At 38.9% G+C, this 18250-nt stretch overlaps 1 protein-coding gene across 2 annotated transcripts in view; it reads left to right on the top strand.

Annotated features, from left to right (window-relative positions):
- LOC127627524 (syntaxin-binding protein 1-like) overlaps positions 1-18250 on the top strand; it is a 42166-nt gene that overhangs the window by 16975 nt on the left and 6941 nt on the right. For both annotated transcript variants that reach the window (XM_052103946.1, XM_052103947.1), the window contains exons 2-17: positions 72-121; positions 895-976; positions 1494-1570; positions 2090-2168; positions 3505-3608; positions 4744-4892; positions 5161-5245; positions 6571-6701; positions 6920-7027; positions 7147-7207; positions 11518-11583; positions 11690-11770; positions 13267-13405; positions 13542-13651; positions 13761-13862; positions 14833-14918. In XM_052103946.1, coding sequence (XP_051959906.1) covers positions 72-121; positions 895-976; positions 1494-1570; positions 2090-2168; positions 3505-3608; positions 4744-4892; positions 5161-5245; positions 6571-6701; positions 6920-7027; positions 7147-7207; positions 11518-11583; positions 11690-11770; positions 13267-13405; positions 13542-13651; positions 13761-13862; positions 14833-14918 — 1510 coding nt within the window. The remainder of the gene's footprint in view (positions 1-71; positions 122-894; positions 977-1493; positions 1571-2089; positions 2169-3504; positions 3609-4743; positions 4893-5160; positions 5246-6570; positions 6702-6919; positions 7028-7146; positions 7208-11517; positions 11584-11689; positions 11771-13266; positions 13406-13541; positions 13652-13760; positions 13863-14832; positions 14919-18250) is intronic.

Consider the following 18250-nt stretch of genomic DNA (forward strand, 5'->3'; position numbering starts at 1 on the left):
AGGGGTAATATTACTAGTCTGAGAGATGCATGAATTGTAGACATTTGATGCACATTGTTTTTCCTTTACAGAGATTATGAATGATGTTATCAAGAAGGTGAAAAAGAAGGGAGAATGGAAGGTAAGGCGAACTCTTTCACCTCCTTACCATAGCAACCACAATGTCCTTATGTTATCAAAGCCCACACCTCAGGGCCTGGACACTGGCTACCACCCCTGGAGTCACTAGTTCGAATGAGCTGAGTAACTCCAGCCAGGTCTCCTAAGCAAACAAATTGGCCCGGTTGCTAAGGAGGGTAGAGTCACATGGATTAACCTCCTCGTGGTCGCTATAATGTGGTTCGTTCTCAGTTGGATGCGTGGTAAGTTGAGCGTGTATGTCGCAACACGCTCAACAAGCCACATGAAAAGATGCACGGGTTGACGGTCTCAGACACGGAGACAGCTGGGATTTGTCCTCCGCCACCTGGATTGAGGCAAATCACAACGTGACCACGGGGACTTAAAAGCACTTTTGGAATTGGGCATGCATCAGTGTACATCTTTAATGGAGTCCCTTAGATGCAGACTAAAATCAAACAATTTTATCTAGGGTTTCCGGATTTGTTAGACAGAAACAGCCCGACAGTGTTAGTGTCAGCATCATCATTAAAAATATATATTGTATTATTTACAAAGTAAATGCAATCCTGGCTATTGGTTGGTCAAAAATCATGTAAATCTAAATCAATGCATGAAATTATGTATGTTAAACTGTTGAACTTATTGTGGCAGTTCTGCATAATGCTGGACAAATGATTGTGTGTGTGTGTGTATGTTTTTTTTTTCTTCTTTTCATTGTTGTTTCCTCTCTATCTAGCGAGTCTTAAGTAGTTCCCTGTTTTGTGTCTCTAGGCTCTGATAGTGGACCAGCTCAGTATGAGGATGCTTTCCTCTTGCTGCAAAATGACCGACATCATGACAGAGGGCATCACCAGTAAGTCAATCCTCACTTTTTGACCTCTCCCTGCTATAAAATCTAGCTTAAACTGGAAACTGGCATTTTGGAACATAGTTTCTAGCTGGTAGACAATCTTGGACCAGCAACAAAACAGCTTCCAGTGGGTAATACCCAATTAAGGTGGTCAGGCTGTTTTTTGGAACATGATGTCTGGTCAATCTGCCAATTTGGACCAGCTAGAAACCAGCTACCATGTTCTAACAGGGATTGTAGAGAGAAGGCAGGAAATGTAACACAGGCTGGACTTAATCTCCTATATGAGCACTACAGCTTAATGTTTTAGGGTATGTGTGCTAACTGCCAGGCCATTAAGCAATCATTAGTTTTAAGTTTTAAGCACAAACAATCGAATCTGAAACCTCACATGTAGACCTAGACTGGACAGGAAATGGTGATGTGGTAAAGCTGACAAAAGTACAGACAAAATTTATATTTGTATCCTTTTCTGATAGCTGGATTATGACAGTCCTGTTTCACTCTTTATCCCCTGCAGTTGTTGAAGACATTAACAAGAGAAGAGAGCCTCTGCCCTCCTTGGAAGCAATTTACCTGATCACCCCAACTGAGAAGGTACTCAAGACACGACTATTTCAGAAAGCACCAATATACCAAAGCAACACCTTGACACTAACACAGAGAGAATAAGATAGTGATAGTGTAGACTTAACGCTCTCAGTGTGGAGGCGAAACCTTCACACAGTACAAACTGAACATATGTCACTCACTAACACATACACACACAGTATTGACTCAGCCTACACAAAAACCCACACAGATTCTAATGGCTGCGCACGCACGCACACACATTGGACATAATGATTTTTATACTGTATGAACTATAGATTCTATCCCCTAACCCTAAAACCCCAAAAATGTCTGCATTAATACATTTTCAAAAAAAAATTGTTTAGTATGTTTAGTAAGCTATTTTAATTATGGGGGACACAAGAAATGTCATCATAAACCACATTTATTGCATATTACACAAAGAACAGACCTTGTAAACCACACAACCCCCCCCCCACCACACACACACACACACACTTGCTTGCTCACTCTTATGTACACCTTGTTTCTGTCTCTTTCCAGTCTGTGCAGACTCTCATTAATGACTTCAAAGATCCTCATACAGGGAAATATAAAGCAGCTCATGTGTTCTTCACTGACAGTGAGTACTGGAGGGCACTCCACTGTACTTTGTAATACGCACTACAGTAATTGGTTGGTGACCCTATGAATTAAACAACTGATATAATCAAAAAAGCTTTCCTTTAACAAATGTGAACTAAATCAATCAATCTATCTATCTATCTATCTATCTATCTATCTATCTATCTATCTATCTATCTATCTATCTATCTAAACCACTGTAACCACAAAATTGACCATGGTTTTACTGCAGTAACCATATTTTAACTGTGACATTTGTGGTAAAACTGTAGTAATAGTAATAAAAAATATATATATTGTAATAAAAATCATAACCATTCTGCAAAATAAATAAATAAATAAAAATAAAATCACTATGGTTAATTTGTGGTACATATACTATGGTTTTTAAAACCATGGTTCTGACCACAAAAAATGGGTACATGATTACTGCAGGTTTAATAGAGTGATTAAAGGGATAGTTCACCCAACATTTTTTAATGTTCTCATCATTTACTTACCCTCATGCCATCCCAGATATGTATGGCTTTCTTTCTTCTGCTGAACACAAATTAAGATTTATCGAAGAATATCTCATCTCCGTAGGTCCATTCAATGCAGGTGAATGGTGGCCAAAATGTCGATGCTCCAAAAAGCAAAAAGGCAGCATAAAAGTAATCCATAAGACTCCAGTGGTTAAACCCATATCGTAGAAGTGATATGATAGGCGTGGTTGAGAAACAGATCAATATTTAAGTCCTTTTTTCTATCAGTCTCCACTGTCATATCCTTTGTTTTCGGTGATTTGCATTTTTCGTGCATAGCGCCACCTACTGGGCAGGAAGGATCATTTATAGAAAAGTTTTGCTTTATTTGCTTTTTGGAGCTTCAAAGTTTTTGTAACCATTCACTTGCATTGTATGGACCTACAATGATGAAATATTCTTCTTAAAATATTCATTTGTGTTCTGCAGAAGAAAGAAAGTCATAAACATTCGGGGTGGCATGAAGGTGAGTAAATGAGGAGAGAATTTACATTTTTGGGTGAACTATACCATAGTTGATACTCTAGTTGCTGTAGTAAAGCCATGATAAATTTTGTGGTTACTATGGTTTTACTACAAATACCATTAACTATGGTTATTGTAGTAAAACCATGGTTATATTTTGTAAGGGATGAATAAAGGTATTGCAAAGACAACCCAAAATAATTGCAAGGGAACGCAAAACTAAATAGCAAAACCTGTCCTCTAAGCAGCAGCTTCAAAGTGAATGACCATATAGTAAATAAACAGCATTTCCGATAAATATAACAGCTGATGTACATTTTGCTAAACTTTATGTGTCTTCTGCAGCTTGCCCGGATCCCCTGTTTAATGAAGTGGTCAAGAGCCGGGCCTCTAAAACCATTAAAACCCTGACTGAGATCAACATTGCATTCCTGCCCTACGAGTCCCAGGTGAGCAACTAAGGCAATGGAGGAGCCAGCAAGAAAAAGAGAGAGAGAGTGAATACAGGGAGCTAATGTTTGCAGCAGCTCTCTCCAATGAGATACAGTAAATTTAGCTCTGTTCAAACAGAGTGTTACAAAACTGCTGAAGGGGGGTGCAATCTGGCCCAAAATGCCTGGCTGCTGATGCTGTCTTCTATGATTAATTCAGTGGAGCTGTACCTTTTGTGGCATGATGCTGCAGCTTAGGGCTTTACGAGCCTGCCTTGTTCAGCCATGCATAATTGGCCAATGCAGCATCCACAGAAGCAGTAGCCAATCAGATGAGGTTATGAAAGGGAACGAGCATCAAGGGGAACCCATCTGCCAAACAGAAGGATAGTCATGTGACCTTGTCTGTGCAAATAGTGGGTGGGGAGGGTTGGTTGTGAACGAGCACTGCTAAAACATAGAGAGCGAATTATGAGAGACATTTATGTGTCATGACATAAAGGCAAAATAAGGAAGATAAAGAACATTTAAACACATCCGTACTTGAGAGAAAGAACAAATTGTGATAAAAGAAAATGTTGGTGACTAATACAGATAGACTGTGTCCGTTACAGTCAGAGAGAGAGATATGGCAGGGATTCAGACACAGGAAACACAAAGGCAGAAAGAAAAGGCCTGAATCACAGATTGGAGCTGTAAACATGAAGAGCCATCTCACTGAAATCAATATTTTGGAAACAGGAAGTAGAGAAGCACATTTTGTGACATGATGCCATTGAGGTCTTTGGTATCTTCTGTATGCGAAATGCATAAAAGGAAGCTTTTTTTTAGCACTAATGCAACAAAATGAGGAGCAAAGCCACGCATTAGGAATTTCATTAATGCTTTATCTACCTATTTTATCTTTCTTGTGCAGTCACATATAATGATGGGAAATGTAGTTTTGTCGCAAACGCTTGTCGCTGCATTAAATGGATGGTTCACCCACAAAGGAAAATTCTCTCATGATTTACTCATGCCATCCCAGACTTTCTTTCTTCTGCTGAACACAAATGACAATTTTTAGAAGAATATCTCAGCTCTATTGGTCCTCACATCCAACTGAATGGGATATACTGGATATTCTAACGAGTATGAATGTATGTGTGCTTAGGTGTTCTCTTTGGACAACCCTGATGCCTTCCAGAGCTTCTACAGCCCTCATAAGACACAGTTGAAGAACCCTGTGATGGAACGACTGGCCGAGCAGCTGGCCACACTGTGTGCCACACTGAAGGAGTACCCTGCTGTACGATACCGAGGGTAAGACACCAGGGGCCGTGATGGTAGAAACATGTTTTGCAGAGTTAGTCTTTAGAATCAGTTCTCCAACAGTCCCTTTTCTTATTTATAGTTTTTTTTTTTAAATAATATTGGGGGGAGGAAAGCAGAAGACATACTAAGTAATCTCTGAACTGGATTCTAGGAAATGGCTGTTAGTCAGGATCACCAAAATGAGTAGCCAGTGCCTGGGGGTTTACAGTCTAAATGTATGTTTGTCTGCGCTAATAATCTGCCTTTCTGTGCACAGGGAATACAAAGATAATGCCACTCTGGCTCAGTTGCTTCAAGACAAACTGGATGCCTATAAGGCAGATGATCCCACAATGGGGGAGGTGAGTGGCACATCTTGCAGTTATTGTTATGCACTGCAGTGAGAGAAAGGAGGCAGGATAATCCAAATCATTGTTTATATCATGGGTGGAGTGCTTTATTTCACCATCAACTGCAAGACCTCTTTTGCATGTTAATGCACGTTATTTATACATAAACAAGGAAATTTGTTTGAAATGCTGTAATTCTCTAGGGAGACTGTAATGGCATGTTCACACCAAGTTTGATGCAACTAAACAACAAGTAAATGTAGAATATTCGGCAACAGTTTTTTGTTGTTGCTACAAAGCCATTCACACCAGTTGCAAAGTCTGATGCAAAATATTTTGATAAAGTTTAAATACTTGAATAAATTGTTCAGTATTTTAACAACTAACGAACTGACCTAGCCTCCAAATAAATAAGTGACAGATGATCACAGTTCGATATTTTATATTCTGTGTAAAGGAGTTCCATCTCTGATTGGATGAGGCAGGAGCCTTAAAAATATGCAGATAAATGCACACCTGTGTCTGGACATTAAAGGGATAGTTCACCCAGAAATGAAAAATCTCTGATCATTTACTCACTTTCATGCCACCCCAAATGTGTACGACTTTCTTTCTTCTGCCGAACACAAATTAAGATTTTTAGAAGAATATCTCAGCTCTGTAGGTCCTTAAAATGAGAGTGAATGGTGGGCAGAACTTTGAAGCTCTAAAAATCACATAGTGGCACAATAGAAGTAATCCATATGTGGATATATCCAGAGGTTTAATATATGTCTTCTGAGGCAATGCAATCATTTTGGATGAGAAACAGTTCAATATTTCAATGTTTTTTTTTTTTTACTATAAATCTCAACTTTCTTTTACACTTGCAGAATATGAATGTGGAGATTTATAGTAAAAATTTACTCATTCACACCTATTACTGTATATCGCTTCTGAAGACATAAATACAACCACTGGAGTCATTTGGATAACCTTTATGCTGCCTTTATGTGATTTTTGGAGCTTGAAAGTTTTGGACACCATTCACTTGCATTGTCTGGACCAACAGAGCTGAAATATTCTTCTACAAATTTTCATTTGTGTTCAGCAGAAGAAAGAAAGTCACACATCTGGTACGGCACGAGGGTGAGTAAACGATGAGAGAATTTTCATTTTTGGTTGAACTATCCCTTTATCCCTTAGCCTACAGTTGGGATAGTGAACTGTATTACTTGGCTGAAGTCAACTCCATTACAGTCCATATTATTTGTGGGTAGCATTATTATCTAAAAATGTGTAGCGCAGAGTATGGAGCGTGAGAATATTTTCAGACATCTGCCTTTATTTCTTTGTAGGGTCCAGACAAGGCCCGCTCTCAGCTCATTATTCTAGATCGAGGTTTCGACCCTGTCTCCCCCGTCCTACACGAACTCACCTTCCAGGCTATGGCATATGACCTGCTGCCCATCGAGAATGACGTCTACAAGTGAGCAAGAATTTAAAAAAAATGGCCTGCTTAGTGATGAAAGAAATGTTTTTGCAGAAAGCAGAATAGATACACGGAAAGATATTTACAGAGACTGTGAATTTGCCAATAACATCGTCCAATTGATCACCTGACCAAAATGTCCGTCTATCACAAGTTGGATTGCGAAAAGTCTGGTTTTAAGTTAGGAATATAAATTGTTTGATTTGATTTTGTAGGTATGATACCAGCGGCATAGGTGACTCTCGCGATAAGGAAGTCCTCCTGCATGAAGACGATGACCTCTGGGTGGCACTACGACACAAACATATCGCTGAGGTGTCTCAGTGAGTGAAGCCTTAGTATTTGGTCCTATTTAGTTAGTTTTTACCCCTTAATATTCTCATGCCTGTAAATAGTAACATCCCTGTTCTCTTCCTCCCTTTCTCATTTCCTTCGCTTACAGGGAGGTGACACGCTCCCTGAAGGAATTCTCTGCCAGTAAACGGATGAGCACAGGAGAGAAGGTACGCTGGAGTTTGACTGAGGGGAGAGAGGTCTGGAAGAGAGAAAAAAAGGAATAAAAGGAGAGAATTGTGCAGCGTGGGCGGGGGAGGATAGCCTGGCAGATGAGATTTTGTTGGCAGCCGAATGTGAAATCTGACTCATTGTGAAGGCGTTCTGAAGCTACAGCAGGATTAGTATTGATTGACTAACTGACACAGCACGCCCAAACACAAATAAACACACACATGTACAGTATGTCTGCTGTGACATAATATATCCCACTCTCTGCAGAATGTAGTGGAATAGCATAAACCATAATGGCCTTTATATCGTGCTGTATCTTGTGACCTAATTCACTTCGCTAAGTTTAGCCTCTCATCCACGCTAAAACGGGAATTTTCTCCAATGAAAATTTGGAAAGTGCTCTCCACGACTGGATACTTTGGAAAATAAGGAAGCCTTTTACAGGCAATTTTCAAAACGAATTGCATTTGCAATTGTGTTTTCTATTTGTGGACGCATAAAATGCGATTGCAAATCACGTATTACTGTTTGCATTTTCGTTTACGCGAGCGTATACTGTCTGCCAAACTTCAAATGGAAGTACATTTGCCATTGCATTTCCCAATAACCCCGTTTGCTATTTCACTTCCTCTGCGTCCCATATTAGAAGCGAACATTCGAATGGAATCGCAGTTCCCTTTGCACTTGCATTTCCGATTCCACACTTTCATACCTCAAATGTAAATTTTGAAGCCGCTGTGTTTAAAAAAAAAAAAAAAGGATGTAATTCGATACAGCTTCAGAATTCACATTTGAGGTATGACAGCAAGGCCGGATTTACCACCGGGCCGATTGGGCCGGTGCCCGGGGGCCTCCGACCTCTAGGGGGCCTCCAAGACCCCACTAACTGTGTGGCCTCATCCTTTTTTGTAATTTTTTTATTAGTAATAAATTAAATTAAAATTCATGAATGCGTGTGTAATTGTGCGTATGTGTGTTAACAATAATTTATTTACACGCAAAAAAGTATCATGATCAGTTTTTCGGCTGTGTCGGATGATGACGAGTCAGGTTACCGCGGAAACTGTTGATAGCGGCAAAACAGGCGGTAGAAGATAGTGTGAAAAACAGAGAGTTGAGGACATCGAAAAAACAAACAAAATGGATAAAAACGGTGGAGCAGCGGAGCCACAAAACGTAAAGCTAAAAAGGAGAAGGATAGCAGAGAGGTTTTAATTAGGAGTAATATTCCAGCCATCTCTACTTTTTTCAAAAGTCGGCTCGACGAAAATAAAGAGCCTGGCGGCGCCGGCGGTGATGCTGAGTTTAGCACAATATCCAGCTTTGCTATTTTAGATGAACCTGAGCATCAGCACCAGCACGACAAGACAGAGAACCCCAGCCCGCCTGGAGTGACAGACACCTATTCAAATGCCTCCCCACCACCACAGTCTCCGACTCCGCTTGAGACCGAAACCGAAGCAGGTGCTGAAGGCGGCAGAGACCCGGCGGTGACGTGCATTACCAGTTTGACCGCCTCAAAATGTAGGCATATCTATTACCTTTTCCCCTTATTAAAAACCCTGATTATTAGATGCCCGGATCTAGGGAATTGGTTGATGAAACATTGATTAAAATTAGGATTTAAATGAATACAAAACGAAATTCACTTTAAAGAAAGGCTTTGTGCTTTCTGTTTGAGGTCTCTGTGAAAACGTTTTAAAGCATTCTTTACTTTTAGTGCCGCTTTCAGAGCGGTCACGTCCGTAACATTTTTTTCCTCATAAATGCGAACACGAAAAATAAAATAAAATGAATATTTTATTCTGTGGAGACTGTCAATCCTTCTTCGTCCGGTGCCGGTGGGTACTACTTTTGATTTGCGCAGTGTAATTCACTGAATTGATTGCTCTGCTACCAGCCTCTGTCACGTTACAACCTAGTATATCGTTGATCATCTGTTTCTCCGTAAAAAAACAGACTGTACAGACATGACTATAGTTATTCTTAGTTATGTTATTAGCCTGTATTTTCATAGATTTTAATCTGCTTTTATTCCAATAAATTCTGTTGATTTTGTTCTGTGATAGTTTCCATTTTGTCTTTTGTTTTATAGATATTTATAGATCTCTTTTGCTGTCACAGTTAACATCACAAGAAATGGAGTTGGTGTTTTTGTTTTTAACTAAAGAAAAAGGAGGAAAGGAAAAAGAAAAAGAGGAGAGGAGGAGGAGGGGCCTCCAAGATTTTGTGCCCAGGGGCCTCTGCTTCCTAAATCCGTGCCTGTATGACAGTGTGTAATTTATGTTGTAGAACAAAGCATCCACGTATCATCAAGTAATGTTTACCACAGACCTTATTTAACTCATAAGTATAAAAACCATAGACTGTAAAAAAAGATGGACGACGCCCCTTCAATCTTTTCCATTGGTGAGAACTGAAGCCGCCAGTGTCCCGACATCTTGGGACTTGAGTCTGCGCAGTTGCGATTTCGGGACCAGACCTGCGCAGTAGTGAGCAGGAAGTAAAGCCGCGAAATCAAGGCCCCACCCTCACTCTCGCTGAATCAATCACAAGCACATGCCCCTGCACTTTTGACTTTTGACTTATGATGGTGTGAAATAATTCATTATAGAAATTTAGATATTAAATTTAAAGCTCCAAACTCCTCAGTCCTCCGAAGATCCTGAAAAAAAGTCTGTTGGTGCTTCAGTGACTACTTGCTCAGAGAACCTGTCAATCACAGCTGTCAATCATGATGTCACAGAACCGTTTTTATAGCATCAAATAACTAACTAAAAACAAACTTATTTTGAAAACAAACACTTGAAATTACATCAACGTGATAGAAACTACAGTAAATGACAGAAACTATCTTTGGAAAAAAGTTATGTGAAGTGTAATTTAATTGTTTAGTTGGTCTCACGTCCCGTTAAATAACATGGGGAGGCGGGGTTTATGACCTATACTAGGACCAGTCACCGGGGGGGCGATCGAGACGTTTTGGCTTCACTTTTGAGGGCTTCTGCGGCACACTTGATAAAAACCCATAGGAAAATCCTGAGGGAACCCACGGACAATTCTCTTCCAGGTTTTTAGACTACAAGCTGAACTGCTCTATTGTGACTGTCATCACTTCTGACTGAAAACAAGCCCCACAGTATAAACTCACACCCCCAACACTGATTGGCAGATGTAAGGCATCAGAAATGCAAGTGCAAAGGGAACTGCTCGTCCATTATACATATTGCTAGCTCCATATGGGACGCAGAAGGAAATAGCATAAGGGGTAATTGCTTTTGCAATTTCGATATGACAGGGTTATAACTCTTAAGACATAGGAAATGCAATGGAAAATGGACTTTGCTTTTCAAATTTAAATTTGGCATTCATTGTACATTCGTGTTATGCAAATGGAAACAGTAATATGTGATATGCAATTGCATTTGGATTATGTCACAATTTATGTGTCCACAAATAGAAAACGCAATTGCAAATACAATTTGCAATTTGTTTTGAAAATGACCAGGAAATGTACAATCTCATGATTGTAAATGAGATGGCCGGTGAAGTTCAGGACTCACACTTGTCTGTGTGGGCACCTCGTGCCCCCACCAGCAAGATTCCGCCTTGGGCACCTGCCCATGTCACCCATGCCTAAATCCCCAACTGCCGATGCCTGTACTAAATTATGAAATCTAAATAATAATAAAAAGTATTTTATCCAAATATTTAAAAAAAATTAAAAAAGTCCAGCCAGTCACGTTAGAGGGCATTATTATTACTTTATTTATTTACTTTTCTTTTCTTCTAGATAATCAAACGCAAACCCATGTCAAGAACTTCAGCTGGAAATAAGAGTTGGGGAAAAAATATGCTTTGAAAAAAATTCATGCAGGCAGCAATTAAACATTTCTAAATAAAAGTGTTTTTTCCTTATATATATATATATATTTTTACATTTTAAGGTTAATTTCACTCATTTCATTATTCATAATTTATTTAATTACTTGTATCAAAATGTAGTCATGACAGTTTGTCTTAAAGAACACACCACGTTCAGATGTCTTATGCAACATGGTTGGCAGTGATTGGATGATGCTGGCCATTACTTTGAATCAGAATTAATTATGCTAATTTGTGATTGGTAAAATGCTTCAGCACTGGCTATCACTTTGTTTGACAGTGCAATTAGAGAACACTGAGATTATAATCTACAAAGCAGAAAAAACAATGTAACATAAAAGTCAAAGCATTTCTTTCTGATCACATTCCAATGCATGTGTTTAACTACATGATTGTTATCTAACCAATGTTTGTGCTCCAGACCACCATGAGGGACTTGTCTCAAATGCTCAAGAAGATGCCCCAATATCAGAAAGAGCTAAGCAAGGTGAGATAGGTCACAAGAGATACATGTGAGACTATGTCCAATCTCGTAGAAACATCTCTTAGAAAGTGCAATTTTCTCTGTTAACTCTTAAACCATGTCTGTTTAGTACTCTACCCACCTGCAGTTGGCTGAGGACTGCATGAAGCACTACCAGGGAACCGTGGACAAGCTGTGCCGTGTAGAACAGGTACAGATTCACACCAACTGTCACTACCACAAAAAGAACAGAACAAAATTAATCAATGGTGTTTGCTATAGTGATACTAACTGCACTAATGTGAAGCTGTACTATAAAGTCAAGTGAGCTTTATTGTCATTCCTCTGTATGTAGAGACATACAAGGGAACGAAATATTGTGACTTGCAGGACCACGGTCCTACATATATAAACATTACACACAGACCTATCTAACTTATATACTATACATATGAAGTACAGGAGGTCTAAATAACTTTATTTGTTATATAAATAAAACATTTAATTAGTGTTTCTTTAAATTTGGACAATTTTCGTGTCGAAGGGGTTGATTTTGATTGAAGCCAACAGATTCCAAAATAATTTTTCTTTTTGTTATATGAAGGTCACATTAAAAATGCTGCCTTCAACATTTATGTTTGGCACTTTTCCCCAGTGCCCTTTATGTAGGGATTTTGCTCTTTTAGGCAATTTTTAGACTTTCAACTTTAAACTCCATTTAAAAATCCATTATAAAAATACAAATGATTTCATGTTTAAAACTACGATAATCTAAAGACAGAATAAAATCACAAACCATTTCAATATTTAGTGTGCGGAAATTATATCTATCATACAACTTTCCCACAGTTTTGACATCATTTCCACCACACCAAATAATTTTGCCCCTAATAAAGTTTTTTTTCAAAAGTGAATGTACTTAATGTTAACCAAGTCAACAACTGTATCAGTGAAAAGCATGCTTGAGATAAAATTTAAGACAAGTGATGTTTGAAGAAAACAAAGAAAAATCCAAAGAAATGCCATTACCGGTCAAGCTGTAATTTTTTATAAATTATGCAAAAAGTGTAAAAATATTATTTAATTGTATTTAAGATAAAAATGATAGCTATGATATTAGCAAGACAATTGAGTTGGCCAATATATTTCAAAAACATAAAAACTGTTATTTCCACGACAGAATTCTGTTAAACACAATACACAATTTGAGATGTGGTGGAAATTACATTGTGGTGGTGATCTTCATGACTTTCAGAAGTGTATGTAAAAATGACAAATATCATGTGATGCATGTACATAGACTTTTGGACATTGTTGGTAGACAAAACACTATTTAACAAGATTTCACTTTCTAGAAGTGCCCGAAGTTGAAGAAACACTCAATCATCAGTTTACTTTACCTCAGGTTACTATGGTCTTACTACAAACACCACAGTTAAATTGTGGTTACTATGAAATAAATATAATACATTTTGTAACAGTACAATTCCTTCACAACAATGACTTTATGCAAAGAGACAATCTGCTATTTATTTATAGATGTGATTGTCATTTGATTAGATTAGCTTTACTACCAGGTATTACATTAATGACTATTTATTGATGCTAAAATGATGTAAAAGGTATTTTCTGTTTTTATTACTGGTTGCTTCCAGTGTGCTGAGTATACTGTATTTTATTCACTGCATCCTGTCTCCCTGCTGCCAGGATCTCGCTTTGGGAACAGATGCAGAGGGTGAAAAGATCAAAGACCCCATGAGGGCCATCGTGCCAATCTTGCTTGACGCCAACGTCAGCACCTATGACAAGATCCGCATCATCCTGCTCTACATCTTCCTCAAAAACGGTTAGAGAGATTGCTCTGTTATCTGTGATGGGCAGCCATTTTATGCCCCAGCTTGTGTTCCCATGCCCTGATCAGCCATTTTGTAACAATTCTGTGTGTGTGTGTGTGTGTGTGTGTGTGTGTGTGGGCAAAACAGGGATCACAGAGGAGAATCTTAACAAGCTGATCCAACATGCCCAGATCCCTCCCGAGGACAGTGAGATCATCACCAATATGGCTCACCTGGGCGTCCCCATCATCACAGATGTACACTCTCCACTTTTAGTTCTATATATGCTATTCTAAGCTACAATTACAAACAGGTTTCCTTGCTATTAAAGGCTTGACATTTGTCCTTTGCTTCTGTACGCTGCAGTCAACTCTCCGCAGAGGCAAAAAGCTTGACCGTAAGGAGCGTGTGAGCGAGCAGACCTACCAGCTTTCTCGCTGGACCCCGCTGATTAAGGACATTATAGAGGTAAAGCTTGTACTAAACAGGGTTTACACAGTGTGTTTGGTCTTGAGCACTGGCAGATCGTTTTAATATTTTTAAACAAGAGAAAAAAACAAGTGAAAACATCTGCCAGTGCAAAAAACTAAATGCATTTTATTCAAGATATAGTCTCTGAAAACAAGTCTTTAAGGTATAGTGCACCCAAAAATGAAAAATCTCATCATTTACTCACCCTTGTGCCATACCAGATGTGTATGACTTTCTTTCTACTGCAGAATATTTCAGCTCTGTAGGTAAGTGAATGGTGATCAGTCCTTCGAAGCTCCAAAAATCACATGAAGGCAGCATAAAATGAATCCATAAGACTCCAGTGGTTAAATCTCCAGAAGCGATATAATAGGTGTGGCGTGAAACAAATCCGCTGCTTAGCGTCTGCATACAGTTGAACATGAGCCTGTCAAAGTATTAAGAATGGGGAGTGGACTGCAAAAGAGTCGATTCCTCTACTCTAACAAGCCATGGAATCAGAGTCAACTCTAGATAGATATAGACTCTTTTGTTCTATCGACTCGGAAGGTCTGGAGAGATTCTTCTAAAAATCTTTCAGCAGAAGAAAGAAAGTCATTCACATCTGGAATGGCATGAAAGTAAGGAAATGATGAGAGCATTTTCATTTTGGGGTGCACTATCCCTTTAATATCCTAAATAGTTTCCTTATTAAGTGAATTATTAGTTGTTGAGGTTGTTTAGAAAAAAGTACAATACTTTATGAATATGAGTATGCTCTGCCCTAAAACATTTCATCTGATGGGATTGTGTAGAGTAAAACTTGCTTGCATGTCATAGTGAAGTCCAATTTGTGAGAAAGGTTTTGGAAAATATAAAAAAAGTTCTAGATCAAGAAGTGTGAGAACCTTGTCTTTAAAGAAATGGTGGACTGTGTGTGACTGTGCATGTATAAATGTGTGATCGTACTTAATTGTAAATCTTGCAGGATGCTATCGATGAGAAGCTGGACACCAAACACTATCCGTACATCTCAACACGCTCATCCTCTTCCTTCAGCACTTCTGCAGTCAGGTACACACACACACACACACACACACACACACACTACATTTACATTCCCAAAGCACAGGTGTATGTATTTTTGTATTGCAAAAGTTATAAAAGTTAAAAATATAAAAGAAACTCAGATCAATAATCATTGTGTACAGAGGGATGGGGAGAACATTCAGATCAATACCCTGATTGGTGGGTGGTGCGATGTCGGGGGCTCAAGTGACTGTTGTCACTTGGCTCAGACCCCCAGCAGCAGCACCAGCAAAAACTGGGAGATTTCTATTAGGATCAGAAATAATGATCGCAGCATGCGGTTCTGTCTTATAGGCAAAAAAACATGCACAGCTCCAGTAAATTGCAGAGACGAAGCAGGTCCCTGGCTCCTAGTGCAAGAGAGCAGGTGGTGCCTGTATTAGTTCTCTGGGTACCATTGTGTCAGTATTGATTGAACTCCAGATCACCTGTTCAAAGCGATTCCCATGTTATTATACAATGACCATGGAGGACAGATGGTGTGAGACATGAGGATGGCTGGTTGACTGATTAGTAATAGAAAGACGCCACCAGACCGGCCTCTGTCTCGCTCAGACACCAGCTTTGAATGGAACCAGCCAATAGGTGCTTTTGACTTCAACTTCGCTCACCAATTGGTGAGATCTGCAGGTTGCAGTCGGGGGAAGAGTTGAAAAGGGAGCCATCAAGCCAGACACTTAGCGCTTTCCGCCATGTTCTGAACTTGCATCAGTCATGGCAGATTGTGCAATGTTTGCTTTGTTTACTGCAGCAGAAGTGGATGTGATAGAAATCCAGATTGAATTTTACATTCAGTATAATAACCTGAAACTCTTTTCATTTGAATACAGTGCCTGTGTGTATGACGTAAGCCTATATTATTTTAATAATAATAAAAGGAGTCTTTTTGAATAATTTTGAATTGTTTTTATGAAGAAAAACAAAAAGTTATGATATGGCAGAAGTTGTATGGGTAGTATGCCATTCCGCACATCATCGGATCGTCTGGACAATTACGAATAAAGCCCAAAGTATACTAGCATCTGCACACAGTCGAACGCGAGCCTGTCAAAGTATTAGACAAAGCCTTTGAATCGGAGTTGACTCTAGATAGAAATGTACTTTTTGTTCAATCGACTCTGTATCTTTTCGAACAGGATGTTGTGATTGGCTCAAATCATTGAATTGGCTTTCTTAAGAACCAGTCACATACCTTTTACACACACATGTAGGTGGGACACTCATTCATCATGTGCTTTTGAGTGAGAGATAATGCATGTGCGTCCTAAAGAGAGAGAGGGTGTGTGACAGACTTCAAAAGACGAAACTTTCAGAACTTTCTAGCATTACATCAATGCATGGGGCAGTGGTTGGGAAGTAAATTGATGTTGGTTTTATCGGTGTCATTTTTGCTCTCCACTATATACTACTGATGATTTGTTCTTTGATTCATAACTTTTGTACCCAGCCCGTTTCTCAATTTGTCTAGTTTCTATTTGTAAATTAAATGAAAATCACCTACATGTGTATGTAAGGTATGTTATTTTCCCTCTTTAAACGTGGTTATTGGCAGAAACAAGGGATTGACGTTTTTAACAGGCATTTCAAGGTAAAATGTGAAATGTCTCTAAACTGGATTAATTCAAACAGTTATACTTTGTTCATGATAACATACAGACCTTATTGATAATTAAGTGAATAGAGCAAGAACATATGCATGATTTGTTTTCCGTTGGCATGGCAGCCAACATCAAATATATATAGACCTAAAAGCTGAATGCAGCGAAATCACACTTGCACCCAGGGGCGGATTTTGTGATTTGGGGGGCCTAGGCACATTTTGGTCCATTTGCTCTTATAGTGCTGAAAGCCTTTTTATAGACCTTTTTCACAGACTGTGATGACGCATTTCCGCCTTATTTAGCAGCATAAATCTAGCAAACTTTTTTATATGATAATTGTTTTAAACATTTTAAACACAAGCTTATAACATTATGCTTTGTGTTATATTACCCTGGAATTAGTTTTAAAAAATGAATTACCTCGGCTGCGAGGGGGTTTCAATTACAGCTGCTGAGAGAGTGACAGTAATTTTGCCATCTTCTCCCACCTGTCTTAATCCACTGCTCTCTATTTTTTTCTTCTTCTGGAAAGTCATTCAAATGTAATAGTGGGTTTCTTCTTTTGCTCTTTGAGCAAATGTGTAAGTGAAAATAATATTTGCTGTGGTCTCCCATTCACCGCTGTCGAAGTTTACCCTGCAAAATTGTACTTCCGCATTCCAAAAAAAGTGAAAAAGGTCTATTATTATTATTATTATAAAAAGTTTTTATGGAATGGTATGGAGAAAATATTCCTACGTCCTGAAAGATATCACTGACTGTGGTTACATGGACACCAGAAAGCGGCTTATTGTGAAAAAGTTGCTTATTGCGAGGAAACAGCGTTCCTATTTACATGCACTGTATAGGCGGCGTACACTACTCCCGTATACATTTCATCAGTAAGCAGCTTTCTCCACAGCAACATCATTTTCCTGCAACGCTTATGTAAACAACACACATGGCATCTGAGGAAGACTTCACTATTTTACTCTCTGTTGATTTGCTTTATTTCCAGATATTTCAGAGTTAATAATAACACGTTATAAAAACACACTCTGGCTACTATGAAATATAATTACAGTATATCACTACAATACCTTTTTCTTTCTCACTCTCCCTGTTTCTTAATTCACTTTTTCTCTATCAACTTGTCCTTGAATTAAATGTATACTGTTATATTTAATATTTTATCACTAGCACGCATACAACAGTGAGAGAGAAGCAGTGAGTGATGTTTTCGCACCTGCATTCCAATCTACATCTTGATGTAATCCTTTCTCATGGATCCTTTCTCATTTCATCACACAGTGTGATTTCATCAGCTGAAGGGGAGGCTAAACACTAATAAAGTGCTACGAGACTCACGCTGTGCATGCAAGCCATTTGTGCATCACAAGCCGGCGTTGCTGTGGAGAAAGCTGCTTACTAACATTCACCTGTTTACGAACATGTGTAGATGCATAAAACCTTGGAATATTCCACTACAGCCTGATCTGAGGGGGAAAGTGGTTGCTTGCATTGACGGTGCTGAAAACAACAGGAATATAAATCATATCGGTGTTGCAACAGTGATATTTAAAATGTCAGCACGTTATTTAGCATTAATGATAAAAAAGCACATTATTTGTATTTTTAGGGGGCCCTTGGCTTCTGGGGGTCCTAGGCGGATACCTACCTTTACCTAGTGCCAAGTCTGCCCTTGCTTGCACCTGGCATACCTTGCGGTCTTGCTGA

The sequence above is a fragment of the Xyrauchen texanus genome, chromosome 34 (assembly GCF_025860055.1).
Source record: "Xyrauchen texanus isolate HMW12.3.18 chromosome 34, RBS_HiC_50CHRs, whole genome shotgun sequence".
Taxonomy (NCBI): domain Eukaryota; kingdom Metazoa; phylum Chordata; class Actinopteri; order Cypriniformes; family Catostomidae; genus Xyrauchen; species Xyrauchen texanus.